Source organism: Schistocerca cancellata, chromosome 6 (genome assembly GCF_023864275.1).
Source record: "Schistocerca cancellata isolate TAMUIC-IGC-003103 chromosome 6, iqSchCanc2.1, whole genome shotgun sequence".
In the NCBI taxonomy this organism is placed as follows: Eukaryota; Metazoa; Arthropoda; class Insecta; order Orthoptera; family Acrididae; genus Schistocerca; species Schistocerca cancellata.
In genome coordinates this window covers 370,426,648-370,454,341 of record NC_064631.1, presented here as the reverse complement: position 1 = coordinate 370,454,341, position 27,694 = coordinate 370,426,648, and the positions used below count along the sequence as shown (strand labels likewise).

General features: G+C 43.9%; 1 protein-coding gene across 1 annotated transcript in view; it reads right to left on the bottom strand.

Moving 5' to 3' along the window:
* Positions 1-6,754: 6,754 nt before the first annotated feature.
* The window catches only part of LOC126088332 (mucin-2-like), a 227,338-nt gene continuing 206,398 nt past the window's right edge, over positions 6,755-27,694 (bottom strand). The window contains exons 5-7 of the mRNA XM_049906466.1: positions 21,858-22,009; positions 6,850-7,076; positions 6,755-6,769 (exon numbers count right to left, since the gene is read on the bottom strand). Coding sequence (XP_049762423.1) covers positions 6,755-6,769; positions 6,850-7,076; positions 21,858-22,009 — 394 coding nt within the window. The remainder of the gene's footprint in view (positions 6,770-6,849; positions 7,077-21,857; positions 22,010-27,694) is intronic.

Genomic DNA, 27,694 nt, shown 5'->3' with positions numbered 1-27,694 from the left:
CGTACGTAATGAAGCAGAACGTTATCTGCAGGAAACTCGGAACATGTAATCCGCGCGCCACTCTTGTTGCGCAGTGATCTTAGCTGGCATGGGACGACATGTGTAACATACTTTCTGAAGTCGCTACGTAGAACGGCCGCCGAAGTCTCGCCAGCGCTGCACACCACTAGTCTTGCTGTCCAACTCCATCAGTGAACTGCTCGGTTTTAGTCGGCACAAAGTATGCCAGACCGACTTTGGTGAAAAGAACTATCAGCTGAGCTGAATTTCCACACTACATCATACGGTTCCTATACTGGAAGCACCTCTCAGTGTGCTTCACCCTTGTACAGGCAAACTTGTATAAATGTTTGTAACTATTCTACAGCTTTGTTATTATTCATTACATACTGCTCTTCTCTATTTTAATTCTTGTGAAATATGTCTCATATACTCAGTAAAATAAAATTTTATGGACGATGTCTGTCATCCCAGTAAATGATTTACTTGTCATTTAATTTAATCCGAAGTGAGTAAGTAACTACCATATTTAAGTTTGCTTCTAACTGATTATTTTGTCCCAAAATATGTGGTAGAAAAGCAACGCATTTTCGGGATCCAATACCACAAACCAGCTATAAAGATAAAACCATTGCTGTCATACGACGGAAAGAAAAGGGCTAACTAATTACTAGCCGATTATCAAAGACTACTAATACAATCGGCAGTCTTCGTGTAACGTATCTCATTTTCACTGACTCCAATGGGCCCTTTCGTTTCACTTTTTTTTTTTATTTAGAGGTTTTTATATAGGTTCTGCTTAATATTTACAGCGAGGCTTCCCACACACTACCACCTGAAACTGTTCGTTGTATTGAATGCTTAAACTGTGATGCATGTCACCTATTAGGCGCATCAGCTCTCCGTCAAAATTCAAACTGAGATGTCAGCAAATTCCATTGTGCCGGTAACGCGAGACTGTCCTCTATGTGAGAATAGTATGCTGTGCCAGCTGCTGCTGATGGAGAAAAATAAATCAGATACTTCTTTCACTGCCGTTCTTTCTTCATTGGCTGAACTGAAGTTCACGCTTCAACACCCAAACGCTAAGAAACGAAGTAAGGAAGTTTCAAATCAGCACACACTCGGGTGCAGAGTGCAAACTCATTTGGAAACAGTCCCCCCAGTATGCGGCTGAGCTATATCACCGCAATATCCTTTCTTCCAGGAGTGCTAGTCCTGCAAGGTGTGCGGGAGAACTGTGAAGTCTGGAAGTTAACAGATGAGCCACTAGTGGAAGTAAACCTGACACGAGGGTTGTGAGTCGTGTCTGGATAGCTCATTCGGTAGGGCTGTTGATGACGAAAGGCATGGGTCTCAGGTTTGAGTCCCAGTCCGTCACACAGTTTTAATCTACCAGGAAGTTTCAAATCACCGCCCACTCAATTGCGAAGTGAAAATTCATTCTGGGAACGTAAAGATAAACTTCGCCAAACGTCGGGAACGGTAACAGCGTGAAGTAGAGTAAGTTGATCTGCGACCTACCAAGAGAACTCTTTGCTGAATGGCGTAATACTGTTTCACTGTCAAGACTGGAATATTCTTTTTACGAAACACTTTCAGTTAATATTTTTAACCTGTCGCTTAAGTCTGGAACTAAACATACAGAAACAAACGGCGTCACCTGGGAAGGGCAGGAGGACGAAAGGGTTGCAGTTGTGCGTGGACGGTTGTATTAGGGAGACCGGAAATTAGTGTCCTCTTTTACGTTAGAGTCACACAGATAATTTGAATTTTCTCATTTGGAGAAAACAGAAGAAGCGATCTCTTTTACTTGCTACAAACATTCTAAAGTCAAGATTGCATAGATATTTCTTTATTTAAAACAAACGATTACGACAAACTTCGCTATCTTCAGGTCGTAAAAAATCTTTGTGTTATGAAACATGTTTATAGTTTAGTTATGACGAAACCTTTATAATGTGCTGTTTTTATCCACATGACAACTGGGCGTGAGGTCCAAAAAAAATTTTTTATGATATGAAGACGACAGCAAAGTCTGTCGAAACAGATTGTTTTAAATAAAGAAACAATTACGCGATCTTGGCTTTAGAAAGTTTTTATCAAACAGATAAACTGTTAACAGGTCTCAATTTTTAATTAGTGATGTAATTACCCTAGTTATCAACAACCTTTTTCCGTCTACATTTTCAGTGCCGGATGGTTAAAATCAATTGGTTTTTGAGAAAATATCTGGAGACAGCAGTTTGGATATACACTATGTGATCGAAAGTATCCGGACACCTGGCTGAATATGACTTACAAGTTCGTGGCGCGCCCTCCATCGGCATTATCGTGTTGGCCCACCCTTAGCCTTGATGACAGCTTTCACTCTCGTAGGCATACGTTCAATCAGGTGCTGGAAGGTTTCTTGGGGAACGGTAGCCCATTCTTCACGGAGTGCTGCACCGAGGAGAGGTATCGATGTCGGTCGGTGAGGCCTGGCACGAAGTCGGAATTCCAAAACATCCCAAAGATGTTCTTCAGGATTCAGGTCAGGACTCTGTGCAGACCAGTCCATTACAGGTATGTTAATGTCGTGTAACTACTCCGCCACAGGCCTTGCATTATGAACAGGTGCTCGATCGTCTTGAAAGATCCAATAGCCATCCCCGAATTGCTCTTCAACAGTGGGAAGCAGGAAGGTGCTTAAAACATCAGTTTAGGCCTGTGCTGTGATAGTGCCACGCAAAACACCAGGGGGTGCAAGCCCTCTCCATGAAAAACACGACCACGCCATAACACCTCCGCCTCCGAATTTTACTGTTGGCACTACACACGCTGGCAGATGACGTTCACCGGTCATTCGCCATACCCATACCCTGCCATCGGATCGACACATTGTGTAACGTGATTCGTCACTCCACACAACGTTTTTCCACTGTTCAATTGTTCAATGTTTACGCTCCTTACACCAAGTCAGCCGTCGTTTGGCATTTACCGGCGTGACGTGTGGCTTATGAGCAGCCGCTAGACCATGAAATCCAAGTTTTCTCACCTCCCGCCTAACTGTCATAGTACTTGCAGTGGATCCTGATGCAGTTTGGAGTTCCTGTGTGATGGTCTGGATAGATGTCTGGTTGTTACATATTACGACCATCTTCAACTGTCAGCGGTCTCTTGTCAGTCAACAGACGAGGTCGGCCTGTATGCTTTTGTGCCGTAAGTGTCCCTTCACGTGTCCACTTCACTATGACATTGGAAACAATGGACCTAGGGACGTTGAGGAGTGTGGAAATCTTGCGTACAGACTTATGACACAAGTGACACCCAATCACCTGAGCACGTTCGAAGTCTGTGAGTTCCGCGGAGTGCCCCATTCTACTCTCTCACGATGTCTAATGACTACTGAGGTCGTTGATATGGAGTACCTTGCAGTAGGTGGCAGCAGAATGCACCTAATATGAAAAACGTATGTTTCTGGGGACGTCGGGATACTTTTGAGCATATAGTGTAGTCCAAATTTTCACACTTTCGCATTTCTTGCCATTACAAAATGTTTTAGTGATCGATATAAATGGTAATTCTATGGAGCAATATAGGGCGAGTATGATGGGTGAGGTAATACCTCCCACCGCAACACATTAATTTTTTCCAAAGTTCGTCTTGTACAATGCTGGTTTGCTTTATCGTGTTGCAGAATAACGCCTGTTGACAATTGCTGGGTGCTTTTCAGTCAAAGACTGATTTACTCGATACAGCTGTTCGCAGTAAAAGCCTACGTTCACAGTTTGTTTAGGTTACGGTATTTGAAAATGAACGACCCAGCTAGTACTCCATCAAACACACAAAAACGCCTTTTTCTGGTGTAAACCCGACTTATCGGTACTTCGTGGAGGTTGATTCGGAGAGAGCCACAACCTTTTGCGTTTTGGATTATCACAGGACACATTTGTCATCGCCAGCGATCAAGAGATCATAAAAAGCTTCTGTGTTGTGTCCTGAAGCAATAAGTTGCATGTAGTAGATTGGTTAGCTTTGTTTGTCTTTACTAATCTGTTGCAAATATTCTTGGATGGTCAGTCAAGACTGGTTAAGAGTGTTAGACAGTTCCTCGATTGTTTGGTACATATTTCTTTCTACTTCCGGCCTTTAACATGCCATTTTCTAAAGCTGTCGGTCATCGTGACGGATAAGAGTTGGAAAGACCAGAATTACCGGATTTGGACTTAGAAGAGCCATTTACGAACGTCTAATGCACTTGTATGAACATCGCAAATGCTTTTGGTAACAACTGTTGCATTATTATCCTTGTAAAACTCAAAAAGCATTCGATGCCGGATATGTACCTCTTCTGGCATTTGGCCGACAGTTTCAACATGACGTTAGAATGTCTCTGGCATGTCTTTGAACTACACTGTGTGGTGATAAATGGAAAACCAATATCAATATACGCATAAACTACATTACTTTCCAGTCCCTCCGACAAATACAATACGCATGCAGTACAGAGCTCTAAAAGGCGCGCCGAAATTTCACTGAGCGACCAAAAGTTATAGGAAGGCAATAGCTGTGACGTTAACAGCAAGCAGCTCCTCCGCCAGTGAAGCCAATGCAGTGAATCTGTGCTCCTACAGTCTCGGTAGAGGCAGTTTCGTGATGCGCCACATTCAGATCGGCGCGATGGTACTCACCATGGATGACCCCATATGGATCTGCTGATGCAACATTCCGTCTGTCTGTCAAGCACTTGTGGTCGTCCTGTGAAGCAGTTTAAGCGTGGAAACATTGTCTCTGGGACACGAAAAAAACCTCCTAGACACAACTTACCTCGGAAACCCGAATTGTTATGGACTCTCCCGCGCGTCTTCCATCGATTATCGTCCCACTTTCAAAGTCAGTTAACTTGTGACGTACTGCCATATTCGCTGAACACCTGCCTGCAACAGCCTGCTCAGATTTCGTGCCTACAGTCACGTACACCTCATCTAGTTCTGACGTTCGGGCTTGATGCACAACACTTCTTTAGATAGGTGAACTCTTCGAGTGACAGTTGCCCATACAGTTTACTGTTTACCACTCAACTAATATTTTTACTGCAGGAATGTGGTGCTGCGTCTACTGTACCTATGAGTGTGTAGGACTGCATGCCACCCTGATGACAGCAGTGACACAGAATATACACTCCTGTTGACACCGAAACGATGGGGAGCAATCGTAATCGATGACAGCTCAGCCAATGCCCATAACTCAGGAAAATTGGCTGGAGCAGAATTCAAGGTAAGCTCGATGACGTCCCGTCTTCTTTTTGCTCTAATGCCCACGTATTTCGGACGTTGATGACCATCATAGCTACATCACTTTTCGTTGTTCGAAAAAGTTTCTCGCTGGTTTGTGAATTGTTGTTCTTAAGCTTCCTAACAAAGACGTTCTTCTTCTGTTTGGTTTCTTTTATCAGGTATATTTCATTGACGAATCTTCTACAGCAATTTATCGCTGTTTCCATTCCTCATTAGGTGGCAGAGATGTTGTATTTTACCACGTCGAGGACTTCTTTTTATTCCTTATTTTTGCGGAGCATGTCGTTTTAATAATTTTATCTACCCGTGACACTTCCTGAAATGCTTCAATTCGTCCTCCCCCGCCTCCCCCGCCTCTCCCGTCTCGGTCAAAATCCAACTCTCAGCTCCATAGAAAAGGATGGGAAACATGTAACAACGTAAACATCTTCGACTGGAAGCTTGTGGTTGCTGAACACACTTATTTTATGAAACGCAGCTCTGGCTTTCTCAAGACTGACTTTAATTTTTTGCTAGTTATCTCATTGGTTTTTAACGTTAGTTCCTAGATATATGTGTTTGTTTCCTTGTTCAATAATCTTACCATTACTGGCTCTGAGCACTATGGGACTTAACATCTATGGTCATCAGTCCCCTAGAACTTAGAACTACTTAAACCTAACTAACCTAAGGACAGCACACAACACCCAGCCATCACGAGGCAGAGAAAATCCCTGACCCCGCCGGGAATCGAACCCGGGAACCCGGGCGTGGGAAGCGAGAACGCTACCGCACGATTACCATTACTGTTTCGATGACAGTTTGGTATGTCTTTCTTGCTGACGTACTAGATGTGCTCAGTAGGACAGAGTTCTGGTGACTTGCAGGGGAAAGTGGGGGAGGGGAGGGTGACTTACAAACATTCAATGTCCGAAGAAAATCTCTCAGAGCTTTCTGATCCAGTTACACTATTTGGAAGGGATGGCTGATGCACTAGATTGCTGAAGGTATAGGTCGCCCACGAGCAAACACATGCGCATGAACGTACGTCGGACCTATCGCTTCATTTGGTGTTTTTTACGCAATCGCTCAAGTCATTGGCGGCTACCAAGCGTACCGCGACTTATTAGTCCAGACGGCCTTTTCCAACGCTTAGTACATCCTTGCATCTGTTGGACAGTGACTTCTGTACCCCAGAGGACAGCTTTAGAGGTAGTGTATCGCGTGTGACGGGCATCAACGATCTGGAAGCGATGAAATGCCCTGATAACACGCTAAATGCCCATCCTGAGCTCGACTACCTTATTTATACGTAAGACGATGTCTGGCGAAATTCCAATCACATGACACTCCGAACTGTTACAATTTCTTTGTCGTCCTCTACTACTTAGCAACTGCCTCTACTGGAATTGGTCACGAATGTGTACTTTTGTTCCCTTACGTAATAAACTGCTGATAGTGACTTACAAGCAAATTATTTGGATATTTGAGCTAGATTAAACGACGTCCACCTGCAATTGAGACACCACCATGGTCGTTGCGCTCTGTCAAGAGAAGCTTGCTCAGACGTTGCAGGTGAGATGTGTCGTACCTGTGGCAGGACGAGGTTGCCCGAGTACTCCGGTATGGGCAGGTGCGGGCTGCCAGCGCGGAAGACGGCGGAGCCTGGGCAGTCGACGTTGTTCCACCAGTCGCAGGTGCCGATGTCCTGGTTGAACACCGACCCGTTGGGGCACAGCGCTGACGACTTGGGCACCGGCGACGGACCCGCACACACGTGGAACACCTGGCAGCGCGTCTCCGGGTCGGCGTGGTACCCTGCAGCACGTAACAACGTCCAATCTCAGTGCTCGGATAAGCACCGCTGACGAGCACCGTCCGCTAGTGCACATCTAACAAAGTGATCTTTTAACTTGCCACGGGTACGGGATGAACAGTGGCTAGTATGGTTGAGGCGGAGAACTACTAGGCTCTAGCAGTCGTTTGCAAGTGGCACTGTGCCGGGTTTCCACTTCAATTTACAGTTCTCTTCAGCTCCTGAATGCTGACGAAAACTATAGGGGCAAATTCATCTGTGAAGCCTACTCGACCGGCAACCAAGAGACGCCTGTTACAAATTAGACTATGAAACGTCATCTCGGAGGGGGGGGGGGGGGGGGACCAGCAGCTGCTCTCAACAAGGCCAATAAACTTGTGCGTATAGCGTTGCCACCATTCATCCTACGAGAATACACAACGGCGTATACAAAGACAGATCCTAATGGCAGTCATCCTGCAATGGCAGACAGTATGAGTAGGAGCAACAACGCCCTGCCTACGAATAAGCGCCCAGTAAACCTATACAGGGTGTTGAAAAAAGAATTCTGTATTTTGAGAGGTTGCGTTCTAAAATGCGTACCTTAAAAAGTATGAGCACTTGTTCATCTTCCTGCTGTGAAACACATCTACTGCAAGCTATTTGCTGTTCTGAAAGATCTACAGAATGAGGGAAACAAATGAGGCCACATTTCTCTGTTATTGTCCGTGGATGCAGCATGCAGTATCATCTATTAATGTTGTTACTGTGAGCCGTATTCACAGTTCTGGGTAAGTGCAGCGCATACGTTAATTCTAATGGAACCAGATTGTGTTTTGATAAAATTGTGGCACTGCCTTTACATTTAAGTTTTATCGTTGCACTAACCAGCATAATGGAAGCCTATTATTCCACTCGGGATATGGCATCCCGATCTTCTGTTAGAGTCTGGCACATTGAAGACCATAATAGATCATGTCTACCTATCACAGATAATAGACCGTACAGAAGTGTTCTATTACATTTGAATTTACAGTGAATGTACTATGTTGGTTTATATGTGATTGTGTATGTTCTGTCTTCAAAGTACGTTTGTGGGTCTGTGTGTGTGTGACTGATAGGTACACGCGAAGTATAATTGTTTGTGTTGTTGATGACGATGGGTATATTGCATTGACAATTTGCCCCATAATGTATAATGTCTTCATCTCCGTCTTCAGTCTCCATCAATCCCTCTTTATCTTTTATGGCCACAGTCTATCATTGACCATCAATATCTCCTGCCTCTTTGGCTCCCACTGCTGTTGTCTTCATCTATCTCTCTTTCACTACAACTATCTCTCTCCCCGCATCACTGTCTCCTCTCTCTCTATCATTCCCACTGTAACTGTCTCCTCTCTTTTCCATCTCCAATGTCTCTCTGTTACTCTGGTTCAGGACAAAAAGCGCAAATATGTTTGCATGCCGAAATTTTTGGTGAGGAAGGCGGAAAGAAGATTGATGCAGCTGGTTCTCCACTTTTCTTTACCGTTTTTAAAAGACGAACGTATTCGCCTTTTTTTGCTCCGCCAGGAGCAATATTTCGCTTGTTCCTTCTTTTTCCTACTACAGCCGGTAGTGCTATTTGTAGAAAATGGATTCCATACGTCAGTAAGTTTTTGACAGATTATTTATGTATTCAGGTACATTAACATACTTTGACACATAGAAACAACACGTAAGTACGCTTAACATAAGATTAAATCATTTGCTTTATATTTTTTCTGGATACTTCGCAAATCGATCGCCATTTATCGAAAACTGACAGCTTATGATTTGTATCTTAAAAGAGTAAAAATCTTATTAGAAATATTTTAGAGAATTTGCAGCTTTTCCAGTTTTACATAATTTTTGGCGGTCATTTCCAGTTTCTTTTCAGGCTTGTTAAGATCCTGTCGCTTGTCGCTGCACTACCACTTTGGCATATTTGTGTAGGTGTGAAGTGGCCTTTCCACAGAGATAGAGCATTATAAAGTTTTGCTGATGAAAAAATGCTGACTAAAAACTAATATGGCTACCGCAGAGCCTTGCCATATGTTCACCACGTCAGTTAAAATTACATTTACACCTCAGGTTGGATATTACGCGCATAAGTACGGTAACTTTGAACCTTTGGTTATCTGTAACGGATAATGACATCGGAAAGAGTTTCAAGGTCAACAACATCGTCGTCGGAGTATAAGGTAAAACTTTGCCGTGGACAGAAATTATAGATGTGGCCACCCCGACAATTGGTACTTTTGGTACCCAAAAAGCACGGTTTTTCGGGATTTTCTCAAGAACCACCCATAAGAAAAAGCTGCTTTTATAAGCCGCCTAATGTCCACTCTGGACCTCACCAAATACAAAAGAAGTAAGCGATTTGTTCTACACTCCTGGAAATGGAAAAAAGAACACATTGACACCGGTGTGTCAGACCCACCATACTTGCTCCGGACACTGCGAGAGGGCTGTACAAGCAATGATCACACGCACGGCACAGCGGACACACCAGGAACTGCGGTGTTGGCCGTCGAATGGCGCTAGCTGCGCAGCATTTGTGCACCGCCGCCGTCAGTGTCAGCCAGTTTGCCGTGGCATACGGAGCTCCATCGCAGTCTTTAACACTGGTAGCATGCCGCGACAGCGTGGACGTGAACCGTATGTGCAGTTGACGGATTTTGAGCGAGGGCGTATAGTGGGCATGCGGGAGGCCGGGTGGACGTACCGCCGAATTGCTCAACACGTGGGGCGTGAGGTCTCCACAGTACATCGATGTTGTCGCCAGTGGTCGGCGGAAGGTGCACGTGCCCGTCGACCTGGGACCGGACCGCAGCGACGCACGGATGCACGCCAAGACCGTAGGATCCTACGCAGTGCCGTAGGGGACCGCACCGCCACTTCCCAGCAAATTAGGGACACTGTTGCTCCTGGGGTATCGGCGAGGACCATTCGCAACCGTCTCCATGAAGCTGGGCTACGGTCCCGCACACCGTTAGGCCGTCTTCCGCTCACGCCCCAACATCGTGCAGCCCGCCTCCAGTGGTGTCGCGACAGGCGTGAATGGAGGGACGAATGGAGACGTGTCGTCTTCAGCGATGAGAGTCGCTTCTGCCTTGGTGCCAATGATGGTCGTATGCGTGTTTGGCGCCGTGCAGGTGAGCGCCACAATCAGGACTGCATACGACCGAGGCACACAGGGCCAACACCCGGCATCATGGTGTGGGGAGCGATCTCCTACACTGGCCGTACACCACTGGTGATCGTCGAGGGGACACTGAATAGTGCACGGTACATCCAAACCGTCATCGAACCCATCGTTCTACCATTCCTAGACCGGCAAGGGAACTTGCTGTTCCAACAGGACAATGCACGTCCGCATGTATCCCGTGCCACCCAACGTGCTCTAGAAGGTGTAAGTCAACTACCGTGGCCAGCAAGATCTCCGGATCTGTCCCCCATTGAGCATGTTTGGGACTGGATGAAGCGTCGTCTCACGCGGTCTGCACGTCCAGCACGAACGCTGGTCCAACTGAGGCGCCAGGTGGAAATGTCATGGCAAGCCGTTCCACAGGACTACATCCAGCATCTCTACGATCGTCTCCATGGGAGAATAGCAGCCTGCATTGCTGCGAAAGGTGGATATACACTGTACTAGTGCCGACATTGTGCATGCTCTGTTGCCTGTGTCTATGTGCCTGTGGTTCTGTCAGTGTGATCATGTGATGTATCTGACCCCAGGAATGTGTCAATAAAGTTTCCCCTTCCTGGGACAATGAATTCACGGTGTTCTTATTTCAATTTCCAGGAGTGTATTTGCCTGGGCTGGAGGAAGTATATAGTGTTTATATTTTGACACTGTACTCTAGGATAAGTACTCTTGCGATAAGTATGCAAATGGTCACTAAGTCAAGGGCTATCCAAAATACTTAACGCCTTATCTCTGTGATCAGTAGAACTCGAGTTAAGACCCTCTAAAAATCGCAATTTCGTGCAGGCTTTTTGGAACATTCTGGACCGATGTTGTAGGTAACAAAATATGGTTATTTACAAGCATTTACTGATTTGCACATTGAGTTCCATAGAGGGCTTCAGGTTTAGACCTACAGCGTGATATTTTCATCATCACAATCTATCCATCCATCGTCATCAAGATCATCATAATCAATTTTTCACGCAAGCTTATAGTTATAAAACCTGTTGTAGTACTTTTAATGTCTTCAACTCAGTTTCTCTTTCTTCACTTTCTTGTTATAAAACCTGTTGTAGTACTTTTAATGTCTTCAACTCAGTTTCTCTTTCTTCACTTTCTTGATCTGTCCTCACTTCTCCATCTCCTTGGTCTACAGCTTTTAGTTTTCAGAAATGATCTATATTTACATCCTTTTGTTGCTGTGGACGCAAATTATGTACTAGTGCAGTAAATCTCGTCCAGGAGGCAGCCTGTTCGAATCCCGCTTGTGGAAGAAAATTTAGATCATAATGCTAGAAAGGTGTAAAATTACAAATTACGATAGCGTGTGCCAATGAAATGAAATGATCGTATTGCATTTATTGGCCGGGATATCCCCTTCTGGGTTCGGCCGCCGTATTGCAAGTCTTTTTAGTTGACGCCACTTCGGCGACTTGCATGTCAATAATGATGAAAGACACTCAACATCCAGTCCCCTGCCAGAAATCGAACTCGGGCCCCCTTGTGTGATAGGCGGTAACGCTACTGCTGCGCTACGGAGGCGGACTGTGCCAATGATGAGGATTAAATCACAAAGCTGTCCCCAGAGTGTCATGGAGCCACAATGTTGACTGTGAACTGTCTGTACAAATACTCTTAGCTCTGTGGCCCCATTGGTGTAATTCGAGAGGAATGAGTTGTATGTCAGCAACAAGTTGTCCTGTGTTCTTTCTTTTCATTTACATAATCATCTCTGAAAACATTAGCAGAACACTGCACTGAATTCAACGCATTTTTTCATACGATACTCTTACACAATTGCCACAAATGCACGAGGTGGACGGAACCAAGACAGAATCACCTTCATTAGGGCCGCACCAATGGAATATGGAATAACCCCTGTCACCACACTCACTAATGAACATAGGTATTCACAGGATAAGTCTATCGCTATTCACTTTTATATTGTGCTTATTCCAGTTCCTTCTGTTATCTTGAATTTTTTGTTTTATTTCCAAATTTACAGAATTACATCTCGCTTGTAATGTCGATGTTTCTGACTCCGTTTCATCGTTGCTCCTCCTTCCTCATTCTAACAAGACAAGAATTTTCTCGTTTGTTATACAAATAGATAGCCATTATGGTATGAAATATTGCCTTGCTTTGTTTTGTCTTATGAATACTTGTTTTGCGTGTATTCCGCAGCCCTGACAGGTTCTTCGGTATATCACATTTCCACTTCCTATGAATATCACAACACAAGCAACTAAAGTCATTAATTTAATCTATTATTGTATTGTTTACAGATTTTCTCTCCTTGTACAGTACTTTTGATTGATGTTATTCATTTGTATTAAGCTTTGGCATCAGCTTTGTGGGTGAAAGCCGTGTACCACATTATGAAGCAGCAAATGAAATGGTTTGCCAAACAGTGTGACGATCTGCTAGAAGTACGTCATCTGTAATTTGTAATGCGTTGTGTACGAGTAGCGATATGTGTACAAGCGTGACGACAAAACGGCCGTCGCTTGAATATTCTTCTCGTTCAATACATTTCTTCTTCTTCTTCTTCTTCTTCTTCTTCTTCTGACAATCCAGGATAAGGCGTTATGGTCTTTTCCGGCCCTATCATCTCTTCCTTGACCCTCCCACACTCCTTCCGATAGGATTGTATTCCATAGCTTGTCGCGGGATTCTCTTAGGGGGCAGGCGCAATATATGCTCTACACAATTCTGCTTTAGATGGATTGCGGTTTCACTCAATGGGTGTACCCCCAGTTCTTTACTTTTTTCTTAATTTCTTATTGTGCCTTCTCCTGTGAAGCGTTTCAGTTTAAGTAGGCTGTTTAGATTTTTATATTGGTAATGCCACGTAGCGCTCTGTATGAAAGTCACTGGCTGTGCTGTGTGCAGTATGTGGCTAGTTTGCATTGTTGTCTGCCATTGTAGTGTTGGGCAGCGGCAGCTGGATGTGAACAGCGCGTAGCGTTGCACAGTTGGAGGTGAGCCGCCAGCAGTGGTGGATGTGGGGAGAGAGATGGCGCAAGACTCTTCAATGGTGATTGTGCACCTGCACAGTCACAACAGATGGCTGCTGGCCATCTCTACAAGGACTGCAGCGGGTCTACATCTTTGATGACTCACCAATACCATTATTTCTACAAGGACTGCAGTGGGTCTACATCTTTGATGACTCACCAATACCATTATTTCTACAAGGACTGCAGTGGGTCTGCACCTCTGGTGGCCCACCAATACCACAATCTCTACCAGGACTACAGTGGGTCTACTCTGTGATGACTTACCTACCAATATTCATCAACTTCGACTGACTCTGCTGTGGGTTTGCTCCATTGTGGCCCATTACCTATCAGCATGTCAAGAGTCAGCACTGTCTTTCCGTTGGAAGGACACCACTACTTCTTCAAGACTGCATGGAAATCCACTACTTCTGTGTGCAATTTTTTTTACTAATGAGACTTTGTAAAAAAAAAAACTGTAATTACTATTATGATGAATGATCAGGACTGTCTTTATGGACTGTGAGAAAATTTTAGCTTTTGACCAACATTGTATCAATAAGTGTGTGCATTGGATATCTTTGTTAGTGTAATTATAAAAAAAATTTATCAAATCATTATTGGCCACTGGCCAAAAAAATTTGTAAAATTTTTTGTGGGGAGCATGGGGGCTATGTAAGTAGGCTGTTTAGATTTTTATATTGGTAATGCCACGTAGCGCTCTGTATGAAAGTCACTGGCTATGCTGTGTGCAGTATGTGGCTAGTTTGCATTGTTGTCTGCCATTGTAGTGTTGGGCAGCGGCAGCTGGATGTGAACAGCGCGTAGCGTTGCACAGTTGGAGGTGAGCCGCCAGCAGTGGTGGATGTGGGGAGAGAGATGGCGGAAGTTTTGAAATTGAACTGCTATATATATTATGATTATTAAGGTAAATACAGTGTTTGTTCTCTATTAAAATCTTTCATTTGCTAACTATCCCTATCAGTAGTTAGTGCCTTCAGTAGTTTGAATCTTTTATTTAGCTGGCAGTAGTGGCGCTCGCTGTATTGCGGTAGTTCGAGTAATGAAGATTTTTGTGAGGTAAGTGATTTCTGAAAGGTATAGTTTAATGTTACTCAGGGCCATTCTTTTGCAGGGATCTTTGATAGTCAGATTGCGTTGCGCTAAATAATATTGTGTGTCAGGTTAAGCACAGTCGTGTATAAGTTGCTCAAAGGGGACGTTTCACAGTTATTTCTAATTTTTCGAGCTGTCTTAAGTCTTTTGTTTCTACTGTCCAAATTTCTGCTCTACGTAATACTGTGGTAGTGCCATGACATTATGTAGTTTCATTTAAGTTTCTCAACGTTTACCCTTTAACGTTGTTCCTATCGCGCCACATAAGTTGATGGGTGTTAATTTTCTTATTTATGTCTTTCTCTTATATGAACGTTATGCCACATCCTAGATGCTGGAAACTGGATGCCTGTTCTACTATTGTATTCCTGATGATTATCCTGGACCTTATGGAGTATTGTTTCTTTTTTGCTGTCAGTATCTTCAGACTATAATTTAGGCTTACATTGTTTAATCTATGTTCCGCAGTTTGTAGTTTGACTTCATGTCCTGTATGATTACCTGGCTGTCGGCAAAAACCATCGTATTTAGAAATTTGCCTGGTCCCGTTCTTGTATGTTGAGGTATACTGTCCTTCACCCATTCCCTGGTCAGGTCGTCGGTGTAGATGATAAACAGTATCCTTGATTTATTTCTATTTTTGGTGTAAGCTCTTTGCTATTATCCATTCTTATGTCGGTGTTTTCACATAAACGTTAGCATACTTTTATCACGTGCCTGGGGAAACGTCTTTTTTCATTATTGACCAGAGTTTTTTTTTCTGTGGATGTGGTCGGATGCCTGTTCATAGTCGACAAACATTAGATATACTTCATATTGAATTCTCATCTTACAAGGCAAAATTCTTCGTAACACGACAGAGATAAATGAAATACCTTAATGAGAGCAATACCGAGAATTTACTTAAGATAAGGAAATACAGTTTTACATTAAAATTTCTTAAACCGTTTAAAACGGACAACTTGAAGTTAAAATATAAACCATTAATAAAATACTACTACACTCCTGGAAATTGAAATAAGAACACCGTGAATTCATTGTCCCAGGAAGGGGAAACTTTATTGACACATTCCTGGGGTCAGATACATCACATGATCACACTGACAGAACCACAGGCACATAGACACAGGCAACAGAGCATGCCAATGTCGGCACTAGTACAGTGTATATCCACCTTTCGCAGCAATGCAGGCTGCTATTCTCCCATGGAGACGATCGTAGAGATGCTGGATGTAGTCCTGTGGAACGGCTTGCCATGACATTTCCACCTGGCGCCTCAGTTGGACCAGCGTTCGTGCTGGACGTGCAGACCGCGTGAGACGACGCTTCATCCAGTCCCAAACATGCTCAATGGGGGACAGATCCGGTGATCTTGCTGGCCACGGTAGTTGACTTACACCTTCTAGAGCACGTTGGGTGGCACGGGATACATGCGGACGTGTATTGTCCTGTTGGAACAGCAAGTTCCCTTGCCGGTCTAGGAATGGTAGAACGATGGGTTCGATGACGGTTTGGATGTACCGTGCACTATTCAGTGTCCCCTCGACGATCACCAGTGGTGTACGGCCAGTGTAGGAGATCGCTCCCCACACCATGATGCCGGGTGTTGGCCCTGTGTGCCTCGGTCGTATGCAGTCCTGATTGTGGCGCTCACCTGCACGGCGCCAAACACGCATACGACCATCATTGGCACCAAGGCAGAAGCGACTCTCATCGCTGAAGACGACACGTCTCCATTCGTCCCTCCATTCACGCCTGTCGCGACACCACTGGAGGCGGGCTGCACGATGTTGGGGCGTGAGCGGAAGACGGCCTAACGGTGTGCGGGACCGTAGCCCAGCTTCATGGAGACGGTTGCGAATGGTCCTCGCCGATACCCCAGGAGCAACAGTGTCCCTAATTTGCTGGGAAGTGGCGGTGCGGTCCCCTACGGCACTGCGTAGGATCCTACGGTCTTGGCGTGCATCCGTGCGTCGCTGCGGTCCGGTCCCAGGTCGACGGGCACGTGCACCTTCCGCCGACCACTGGCGACAACATCGATGTACTGTGGAGACCTCACGCTCCACGTGTTGAGCAATTCGGCGGTACGTCCACCCGGCCTCCCGCATGCCCACTATACGCCCTCGCTCAAAGTCCGTCAACTGCACATACGGTTCACGTCCACGCTGTCGCGGCGTGCTACCAGTGTTAAAGACTGCAATGGAGCTCCGTATGCCACGGCAAACTGGCTGACACTGACGGCGGCGGTGCACAAATGCTGCGCAGCTAGCGCCATTCGACGGCCAACACCGCGGTTCCTGGTGTGTCCGCTGTGCCGTGCGTGTGATCATTGCTTGTACAGCCCTCTCGCAGTGTCCGGAGCAAGTATGGTGGGTCTGACACACCGGTGTCAATGTGTTCTTTTTTCCATTTCCAGGAGTGTATTAGCAAGGAAACGAGAAACTCATCAGATCCAGGCATTTCCCTTATCAAAGCAGGGAAGTTCATTCTCGCAGAACGTAATTTACAAATTAACGCACTGACAAGTTACTTGGTTTTCCTTTGACCCGAGGGCTTGCCTACGTGTGACGAACCAGTAAGGTTACAAACAGCCAAACTCGATCCAGCAAACAAATTCATTACGCATCACCAACTGGAGGCATCCATATAATAAATACCATCGGCGGGCTACCCAGACTTAGAAAACTTTAACATGGAATTATTGCCGTGCAGTCACAGCTCTTGCAAAAATGTGTGTGAGTTCTTACGGGACCAAACTGCTGAGGTCATCGGTCCCTAGACTTACACACTACTTAAACCAACTTATGCTAAGAACAACACACACACCCATGCCCGAGGGAGGACTCAAACTTCAGGTGGGAGGAGCCGCGCAGTCGGCGACATGGCGCCTCTAACCTCGCGGCCACTCCGCGCGGCCACAGGTCTTGCATTCTGCGGTTTATGTAAAGGGGCAGTGCGGTACTTCGAGGCACCGAGCGCGCGAAACCGATTCCAACATTTGACTTCCGTAACATAAATCCAGCTGGAACCGGCATCCGTATCCACAGTACAGATGAGTTCACGGTTCTCCCCAAATTAAGGGCGTAGACGCTCTACTATAGCTCATTTCTCACTGCACCAAACACTCCACATCGCACACGACTCTTTAAGAAACAGTAATCACGCGTCCCGCACGCTCTGGTTCGCTCTGCCGTGTATCCAGTGAGCCAACAGAGCTCCACCAGCCGTCCCACGGCATCGGTTATTATTTTTCTCTACGGTGACAGCGTTCGTTACCGTCACAGAGCGCTCCCAAACCGGTCGACCGCCCGCCGCTCTGTTTCCATCTGCGAGCGCGGCTCCGGTCTCACGACCCAACAAGCTGGCCTTTCGCGCACGTGGGCTTCCAACGGACGATCGGCCGCGCGGCGAATTCGAAATGTGCGTGCAACCAGCACAAGGGGCTTTTCCTTCTTTTCCCTTGAATACCTGTTTTAATTCTGTCAAATCTATTAGATCTGCCCCTTCCTCTGCGTTTTCTTCTGTTGGCCCTTCAGCATCAGGATTATACTACAGATAGAGACAATCAGGTAGGAAAGAGGTGGCAGAAATCGCATTGTGGCCGCATGGTTTGAGGCGCCATGTCACGGACTGCGCGGCCGCCGGAGGTTCGAGTCCTCCCTCGGGCATGGGTGTGTGTGTGTGTGCTGTTCTTAGCATAAGTTAGTTTAAGTTAGTTTACGCAGTGTGTAAGTTTAGGGACCGAAGACCTCAGAGATTTGGGATTCACACGCACACGCACACACACACACAGACACACACACACACACACACACACACACACACACACACACACACACACACACACATCTTCTTATAAGCTCAACAAACACGTACTGTGTGGTTATAATTTTATTTATCGTACAGTACGATGTGGAGCAGTGGTTAAACTGGGCTCTAAATCCCTATACAGCCTTCCAGAAATACTGTACATCTTCTTTAGTGTGCAGTCTTGTGAGGGAACACAATCAGTTGCATACTTAAGAAACACTTCTACTGCTGTATCTCCCCTCACTTCGATTTTAAGAATTTTGCTGTTTGTACTACTGTTCATTACTTTCGCCTTGGCTTTATCTATCCTTAAGTTATATTTTGTGCTACGTATGGTGCCCGTTTCACTTAACAAGTATTAAAGAGCACCGTTACTTTCGGCTAAAGCTGCGGCCGCAGTGGCACCTGTATCGGGGGATTCTGCCGACGGTGGACATCGGCCGAAGACGGCATATCTTTTCAGATCAGTACGCCACTATGAGCGCGGCCTCACTACAGCCGGTCACACCGTTCGAACGTATAGACATCGGATGACAATCGGTTAAATGCAAATAATTTTGTTTTCTTCGGTCACTTCGAATGACATTCTCACACTCGAAATACGGCCTGTGAGAAACTGATAAGTTTACTCCAAGAAAGGGCGAATTTGTGGCATTCAGAGGATAAAATATAATCGGGACATAGCAGGACTGATATAGCACGTTTATCGAAAACCATAATTTTTAGTGTAAATTATAACCTCAAAAAATAATTTGTTAAAGTAAGAAGGATCTTACGACTAAAGTTATTGCAGTGGCTCTTGTTTGGGCTGTGGTAGGTGGACATTAAATGTCTACAAATTATTATTACTCTTACTGTCGTTTTTATGTCAGTTGGGTGGTCATTCCTAAAGACAGAGTGGACATTCCTAAGGACTAATTTAAAAACTAATATCTTCACTTTTGTACCCCAAATACTACGAAATACTGAATTTATTCTGTAACAAATTTTAGAGGTATGTTTCGTGCAAATGCACTAAAAGATACTGTAGTATAGTTAATTTCCTTTATTAAAAACTGCACTTGATCTGAAATAATACTGCCACCAGAAATCTTGTTACTTCCTTTCTCAAATCTGCTATGCAAATGTTTAAAGACCATTGAAGTTTCCAGTTCTAGAAGCTGATTATCTGAATACTGCTTTCCTTTTCGCCATTTTTGGAATAAAGTGAGCTGCTGTGAAACCACAAATCTACCTTTCATTAATTAAATAATACTTGTTTACTGACATACAAATTTTATCCATGCATTATATAACAGAATCATCATCTACTGTCACCACGTAATTTAACTATTATGTGCTTGTAACCTCATTGCCAAAACCCTTATACATCCTACCACTGTAACATAATAAACCATACTCGGACCAACGCGTTTTGGAGAATAAGGTGATGTATCAACGAAACTACGTATTTACGTAATACAGACGTATAAATATGAAAAACGTCAAGTACGGCATTTTTGCTTCAAAGATGGTAGCCTCTTCTGACGTGTTTAGGTCGTCGGAGAAGGACGGTGGTGTCACATAGTTAAAGTGTTCGTAACTTTCGTGATATTGTGTTTTCCCTGTCATCTCATATATCCGTAAACCTTGTCTGGTTATTCCAGTAACTGCTTACACAGCATGCAGTACTCACCACGCTCTTTTCGAGACAGATATGGCTGATTTATACACATTCGCCATCTTTTTAGTGTCAAACGCCGCAGTGCAGCACTTGTCTCCAAGCACAGAAGCTTATCCATTCCACCCTTGGTGGTTGAAATCTAACCCACATAGGATACATAAGGTAGATAATAACCTAACGTATCACCTCGACTCCGCCAAACACTGACGAATGTGATCGAGATCACCGTGACCGAGACGTCGGCCTATGTTATCGGGCGACCTCTGACTGTGGCGTCCGTGCCACTGTGAACGCAGTCTGAGAGACGTATGTTTTCCCTTGTGCTTATTTACTTTCACCTCCTTCTTTGTTTCATATACACGCGAGTAAATCAGTGGCCTATGCAGCTGTCCTGCGCTACACTCTTGTTAACAACAGTTTTCCGTCGTATTTTGTACTTTCATTCCTCCCACTTGATATCTGCACATTATTTCTCTATTTCCTCACTTTATCATAATCACCTTTAAGTTTAGATCATCCTGTTTATCTTACATTGTTGAATACCGCAAAAACTGCAGAATCCTCCTGAGAGCAGATGCAAGATCAGGTCGTTTGGCAGGTCGGTTTAGTTTAATTAAACCATACTCATTTTCTGTTTTTGTTTCTATTCCTCTGTATATTGATCTAAGTCAGCAACAGGCAAATGTGAGATGTGAAACGAAGTATTCGACAATCTCAGCATCTATCTAGTCGAATTCTCCTTAACAGTGTAATAATTCCACTCTTGTAGGAGTGTGTTCCGTCACTGCTTTCGTTTTATCGACTCTAGCCTATTTTGTTGTAAATATTGTCTTCTATTTTAGGTTGCGTTCCTGTTCTACTCGAGTACAGTCGCTGATCTGACTTGGAATTTGGGAGGATTTCCAGCATGGCTCATTTTGTTTGACGTGTTTAGCATCCGACTTCCTCAAACATTCTGTTTCCCTTTTTTTTTTTTATCTTTAGAATTTCAGTTGACTGCTCGTTACTACTGAGTTATGATTTGAACGTCTGCACATGTGTATATTTTTCCTTCGAGTATCGAAATGATTGTGTTCTATGACTACAATAACAATGAATCACAATTTCAACTCATAAAATACCTGGGTGTACCAGTTTGGAGGACTATGTCGCGGAATGATCACATAAGTTCAAACGTAGGTAAAGCATGTGGCAGACTTGAGTTCATTGGTAGTATACAGGGAAAATCCAGTCAGTCAGTAAAGAATATTGCTTATAAAACACACATGGGATCCATTCTAGAGTGTTGCCCAACAGTAAGAAATTAGAGTATGTGATTTCCTTTACAAGCGGACTGCATTTTCCTGGAACTCTTCCAACAAATCTAAATCTTCCATTTGCCTTCCGTAACACTGATTTTTCTTGATCATCATACTTCATGTCGCTTCTTAGTGTTACCCATAAATATTTAAACGAAGTGACGTGCTAAAATGTTCGTGACCAGTGTGGTAGTCATATACCATCGAGTGCTTTCTCTTTGTTGTAAGCATTATCATATATTTTACTATTTAAATTCCAAAAGAGACGAGTAACTCGATCTTTCACATATCTCGCGAAATGACTTAGACGGAAAATTTGAGGCTCATCGACAGTAGTTGTTCCCGGGCATCTTTCGTGACTAGAACAGGAAAATTAGCAAACAATTGTGGTACCCGATGTACCCAACGCCACACACCACAAGACGATTTGCGCAATGTAGATGTAGCTGTAGAACCCTAGGGGTGCTACTCCGGTGATGAAAGTTGGAAGTCTGCTTGGAATTGAGAAAGTAAGGGAGATGCTGCTGGCATAGGGACCTGTGTGTTGGAAATTGAGACGTGCGACCGAGTACCTCAGGAGACAGGTGCTTCGCCCGCGGGGATAAATCTCCGATACGCCGAGTTTCGCCAAAGAACGGGTTCCAATTTCCGTCGCTCTCCGAGTTGAATCTGTGACAGGCGCTTGCAGAGGAGGCGACGTGACTCACCTTCGGAGCGCCCCTGGCAGGAGAAGGCGGTGCTCGGGATGGTGCTGTAGACGGGGTAGTCGGTGCCGGGCTCTCCGGGCACGGACTCGCGCAGCTCCCAGCGCCGGGGGTCGTCCACGTAGCGACCGCCGCCGTGCTTCTCCGGCCGGTACCTGCGCGCACAACAGCTGGTCACTCCACTGCAAAACACAACCAGCCCTCGAGTATCGGGGTTCACGCGGAGTTCGGGTGAGTACTCGTATGAGTAGCAACGGCATGTGTTATTTCTGTGTTCTCGACAGGAAAACTTTGTGTTCGTGCTGAAAGGAACATTTCACTTAAAAAATTGGAAAAATAGTTTTTGACTAAGGCCTTACTGGCCGAAAGCTTTATTTGTGTCATCCTTTTTTTTGTGCCTATCAGCGACTCAGAATCTCCGCTATATGGTGAGTTGCAACTTTCTTTTTCATAGTATTGTTACAATCTGGTGAAACAAATTTTCACTTGTGATTGCTAGTCGATGCGGACCCTGTGAACTCGGAGTTGAGAAGATAACTGATGTATGTAATGAACAAAGTGTGTTAGATAGACGAAGAAACGAATATCTGCATATTCTAAAAATAACCCCAAAAAATTTTGGTCCTACGTAAAATTTATGAACGCTACAAATAATTCAATACCTTCTCTTGCTGACAGTACGGGTAATGTAACGGATGATGATAAACAGCCAGCCGCGGTGGCCGAGCGGTTCTAGGAGCTTCAGTCCGGAACCGCGCGACCGCTTCGTCCCAGGTTCGAATCCTGCCTCGGGCATTGATGTGTGTGATGTCCTTAGGTTAGTTAGGTTTAAGTAGTTCTAAGTTCTAGGGGACTGATGACCTCAGAAGTTAAGTCCCATAGTGCTCAGAGCCATTTGATCCATTTTGTAATGACTTGCAGTTATCTCTCAATATTAGTAAGTGTAACCTACTGCGTATAACAAGGCGAAAATCCCCATTAATTTACGAGTACAAAATAAATGCCCAGTCCTTGGAAGCGGTAACATCTGTAAGTATCTGGGTGTGACTACTCGAAATGATCTCAAATGGAATGATTAGATTACACAAGTAACGGGCAAGGCGAACTCCAGATTGCGGTTTATTGGTAGAATCCTGAAGCGATGCAGTCCTTCAACAAAAGAAATTGCTTACAATATGTTAGTTCGTCCAGTCTTAGAGTAATGTTCATCTGTATGGGACCCTTACCAGTTGGGTCTGATTCAAGAGGTTGAGAAAGTCCAAAGAAGAGCGGCAAGATTCGTGACTGATACATTTAGCCATCGCGAGAGCGTTACAAATCTCATGGAATGTTTGAAGTGGGACACACTTGCCTATAGACGACGCGCCAAACGGAAGGGGCTGCTCACTAAATTCCGAAATCCGATCTTCGCCGAGGATGTAGAGCATATGTAATTACCACCAACTTCCAAATCGCGCAATGATCACCTTTCAAAGATAAGGGAAATTAGAGCTCTGACTGAGGCGTTCAGACAGTTGTTTTTCCCTCACGCGATCCGCGAGTGGAACAGAAGGGGGCAATTTTTACTTTGGAGCGAATTGTGACCTCCACCACACACCGCTTGGTGGCTAGCGGAATATATATGTAGATGTAGATATCTTTTCCTTTCATTGTCCTGTAGCAGTGAGCTATTGTGGCTACTAATAAAACTGTTCTTTTAAATGCTGGATATTTTATTATAAAATCAACAAAAGTAAAGGAGCTTTTCAGAAATTATCAAATATTGTTTAGAAAACATACACATATATTCTGGTTGTCTTTACTGGCTAACATCACATAAGGAGCACAAATAACGTGCATTTGTTGCAGACAGTTTTCTTACTCGTATGACACTTAACAAATTATTTGTTTCCAACGCGGTCAGACTTCACAAAGCAATGTGTTCACTTTTCTTGTCTCTCAGGAATAGCTTCGGGGTGGTGCAGCTACTAGTCTTCCTGGTTGCTATGTACTTCTCATCAAGCTTCTCTCCCAGCTGCAGTATGAAGTCCTTGCTTTTCAACTTTTCCTCGATTAGAGCATTGTACAATACCCAGGCATTTATCCTAGTCAAATACAGCAAGTTGTAAAATGTGAGAAAAAGGTAAAATCTGAGTGGTGATGCTTTGATTATTTGCGAGCCACTCCATATTTACAGCAGTCATAAAATGTAACTGTATCTGGCTTCTTTTTACGTCCAGTCCCAATTTTCACATAAGGATGCATAATGCTGAGAATCGGGGCATTCTTGCTGCTCTTTCCATGATAAACAGTCAATGTCGTATTCTTCTTCAGCAACACTGTGCTACACAACACTTCTTTTGCTTTCTTGACGGGGGCTGGTCTTTCCCTGCGAGATCGATTTACAGTGCCCACATCCATATTACTTATAGCATTTGCTTTCAAGATTTCAGAGACAGCCAATTAGGTGAAAAAATTGTCACATGAGAGATCTCTTCCCTTATTCAAGTAAGACTGCACTAACGTATAGACATAATTGTTATAATTCAAAAGTGTGTCTATGCAGCACACGGACAAACAATTGCATAGCAAACAAATAAAAATGCTACCTGCTTCATCATATGGTTCAAAGTCATCATCTGATGAGAAAAGTGAAACTACATGTCATGGTAACTCTTCCTCAGATGAAAACTCCAGAGTCTCACCCTCATATTCATGAGCCAAAATCTCATTTATGGCATTTACAATGCCCTCTTCTGTTCTTGGACGTTTGGCCATAATAAATGTGTTTTCTGCAAGCATTATTTGTACATTTTGAATCCACTACTAACTCTGTAATTCATGCACCAAAGCACTGAATGTGCGGCACGTGTGTACTCTCCCAGACGTGTTTCAATCCGATTTCCTTCGCCTCCACGGTTGGAGAACTGCAGCGTCATCAGAAAATGACATAAAATGAGTTTTGAGAGTGTTGAGCAAACAGAATGAAAAAAAAAACATGAAGCGACAAGATACGAAGTTACTATAATGGCTACAACAGTGGGATCAGAACTGACCTGCCCGTGGCTCTAGGTGAATTTGGATTTTTCTCTTTTACGGTTTCCCCGTAAAACGTAAAATTAGGTGTGATCGTTAAGTAACATATTTGAAACAAACTCATAGAAATTCAGCAGACGCGACAATAACACAAAATAATGAACAACGAAAGAATTACGGAAGAGATCACGTGTGACCCAGCCGCGGTTCTAGTGTTGGAATTGTTTGTATCACTTTTTGGCACGTGGCGGTCGTGCGAGTATACGCTCACTGTACCTGTTTCATTGTTCATGTCGTTCAGTCGACGCTTCACTACCGCTGAATGATGGACGTGTTTTTCTTAGTTGTACAATTCTGTGATTTTCAATTTATCTAAGAAATTAAAAATGAGGAGAAAAAGATTTAACCATTTTCACCACAAACTATATTAAGTGTACAGTGGAACTTATGCTGATGAAAATAAAGAAAATGTACAAGGTGAAGTTAACTCTTTATAGCGAAATTTGAAAAGTAGTAAGAATGCTGAAGGTGAAGTAGATTCGAAAATGAAATAATTTTAAATAAAACTAACGAGAAAGGAAATGACAGCTACAGACTTTTTTTTTCAAAAATTCCTTCCTTATCAAAACCACCAAAACAACTAGAGCCTGTGGGCGTAAAAGTATGTTCAAGTTTTATATTATTTTAATAGATAACTTCCTCCACCACTAAAAATAATTAAGTGTTCCGTAACAAATTGAAAAACGGAACAACCCAATCAGTTAAGTTGTTGTTCACTACTTACAAAGCTAAGTTGGTAATCTCATCTTTCTGTCTGTCTGTTCGAGGTATTCTCGATTTCAATACAGTTTTCACTATCTTGTAGCTGGATTCTTCAAGGTAATTTAATATACATATTGCGAGAAATGCCCATATTCAACGTTTTACATGTTTACTTTTAAATACAGAAAGAAACTAAACAGGACATACCAGAAAAAACTGAAGATATTAATATGCAGTCAATTACTTCAGACAATACCTAAATCAACGCCCAGTAAGAACACTTCTAGGAATAAAATTCTAGTACTAGAATTTGAGCTCAATAGCTTGCTGGTAGCAAGCAACAGATGAAGCAATAAGGAAAGATGTTCAGCAGCAAAAAACATACTGAAGAAGATCAGCACAGCCGAATAACGAAAAAGTCTGACATTCTAGAAAACAAAAAAATTCTAGAAATCTGTGAAAGTAGTTCCGACTTTGCAGCGGCTCTAGAAATTCGAAACACTATTGATCTACCTGGAGTAGAAGGAAATAAATCCGGTTTATTTGAAGTCATAAAGAAGATTGCAGCTTTTGGTGGCGCAGCTGATGATCGACGTCGCACCGAAATTATAAGGTGCTGCGAAGCATTGGCCTACGTAGAAGCCGAACTATGTAAACAGAGGTATGCCATCAGTCGATCAAACTCTTTCCCAGACTTGTCAGTATAGAAGAAGGAAAGAAACACATGGCAACTGTTCTGTTAAAACGTGCAAACCACACTCCACGCCATATGTAAAGCATAAAGATAGCAAATTTTATACAGCTGCGATAAGAAACCTTGAATCTTTAACTTCAGTTTTAATAATTTCTAAGTTTAAAATTGCAAATTACGTGACGTCACACCAGGGGAGGGGAGGGGAGGGGTGGGGTGGAGGGATTATACAGATGCGGCCACCTGCGACAAGGACGTGAAACGTGGTGTAAGGCTCCAAACCTCATTACATTCGTGCGGTGTAAATTATGGAGGGTCCGTTTCTGGAGAGTAATGCACTCGCGCTATACAGCGAGCTTTCAAATGTGACATGTAGCTTGTTTTGTAGATAGCAGTTTCCGGTAAAACGTAGTGTAAGAGATAATCGATAGGAATGGAACCACCCTTCTAAAACAAAAACGTATGTATAATGAGAAACCGAAAGTCAAGTAGTATGAGATAGGAGAAGCGGAAACCTGTAAGGTTAAGTTACCACAAAAAAATGGTTCAAATGGCTCTGAGCACTATGGGACTTAACATCTGTGGTCATCAGTCCCCTAGAACTTAGAACTACTTAAACCTAACTAACCTAAGGACATCACACACATCCATGCCCGAGGCAGGATTCGAACCTGCGACCGTAGTGGTCACGCGGTTCCAGACTGAAGCGCCTAGAACCGTATGGCCACAATGGCCGGCAGTTACCATCATCATGGCCATTTTAGAAGCCACCATCTTGGATGAAACTCGTAGTTTTCAAATGAAAAGGGAGTCGTGTAACGCAGCAAATATATAGTTACATGAGAAAGACATTTGAGAGTAGCTTCATTCACTCTAGGGTTACGTCGCATTTTGCACAGAACAAGGCAAATGCTGGTGGTAGCACATAAGGCAACAGAATTTACTCGAAGTGTTGTGCAGCACTTTGAAGGGTTGTTGATATACGTTTCACCCATTCCTCTCGGACTTTAGCCAACATATGCACCTGAATGCGAGCACAAGCATCGATACTCTGCTCCCTGAGATGTACAAGATTTCTGACCTTCACAGCATACACAGTAATCATCACGTGTCTCCATAGATACTGCAATCCGGGGAACGTGGCAGCCACTTTTACCACATTTACTAACAAGAATTTTATCAAGACACCTGTTCACAGTACTCCGCAAATTCTCGATGGGATTTGAGGAGGGTGAATTACCAGGACATTGAAGCACATTAATGTTGTTTTCTTCAAAGAACGTCTTAACTGCTTCAGAAATGTGACACGGGGCTAGATCGTGTTGAAATGTTCCACCACCATCTGCAAAGGTCTGTAGAACGACACAATCCT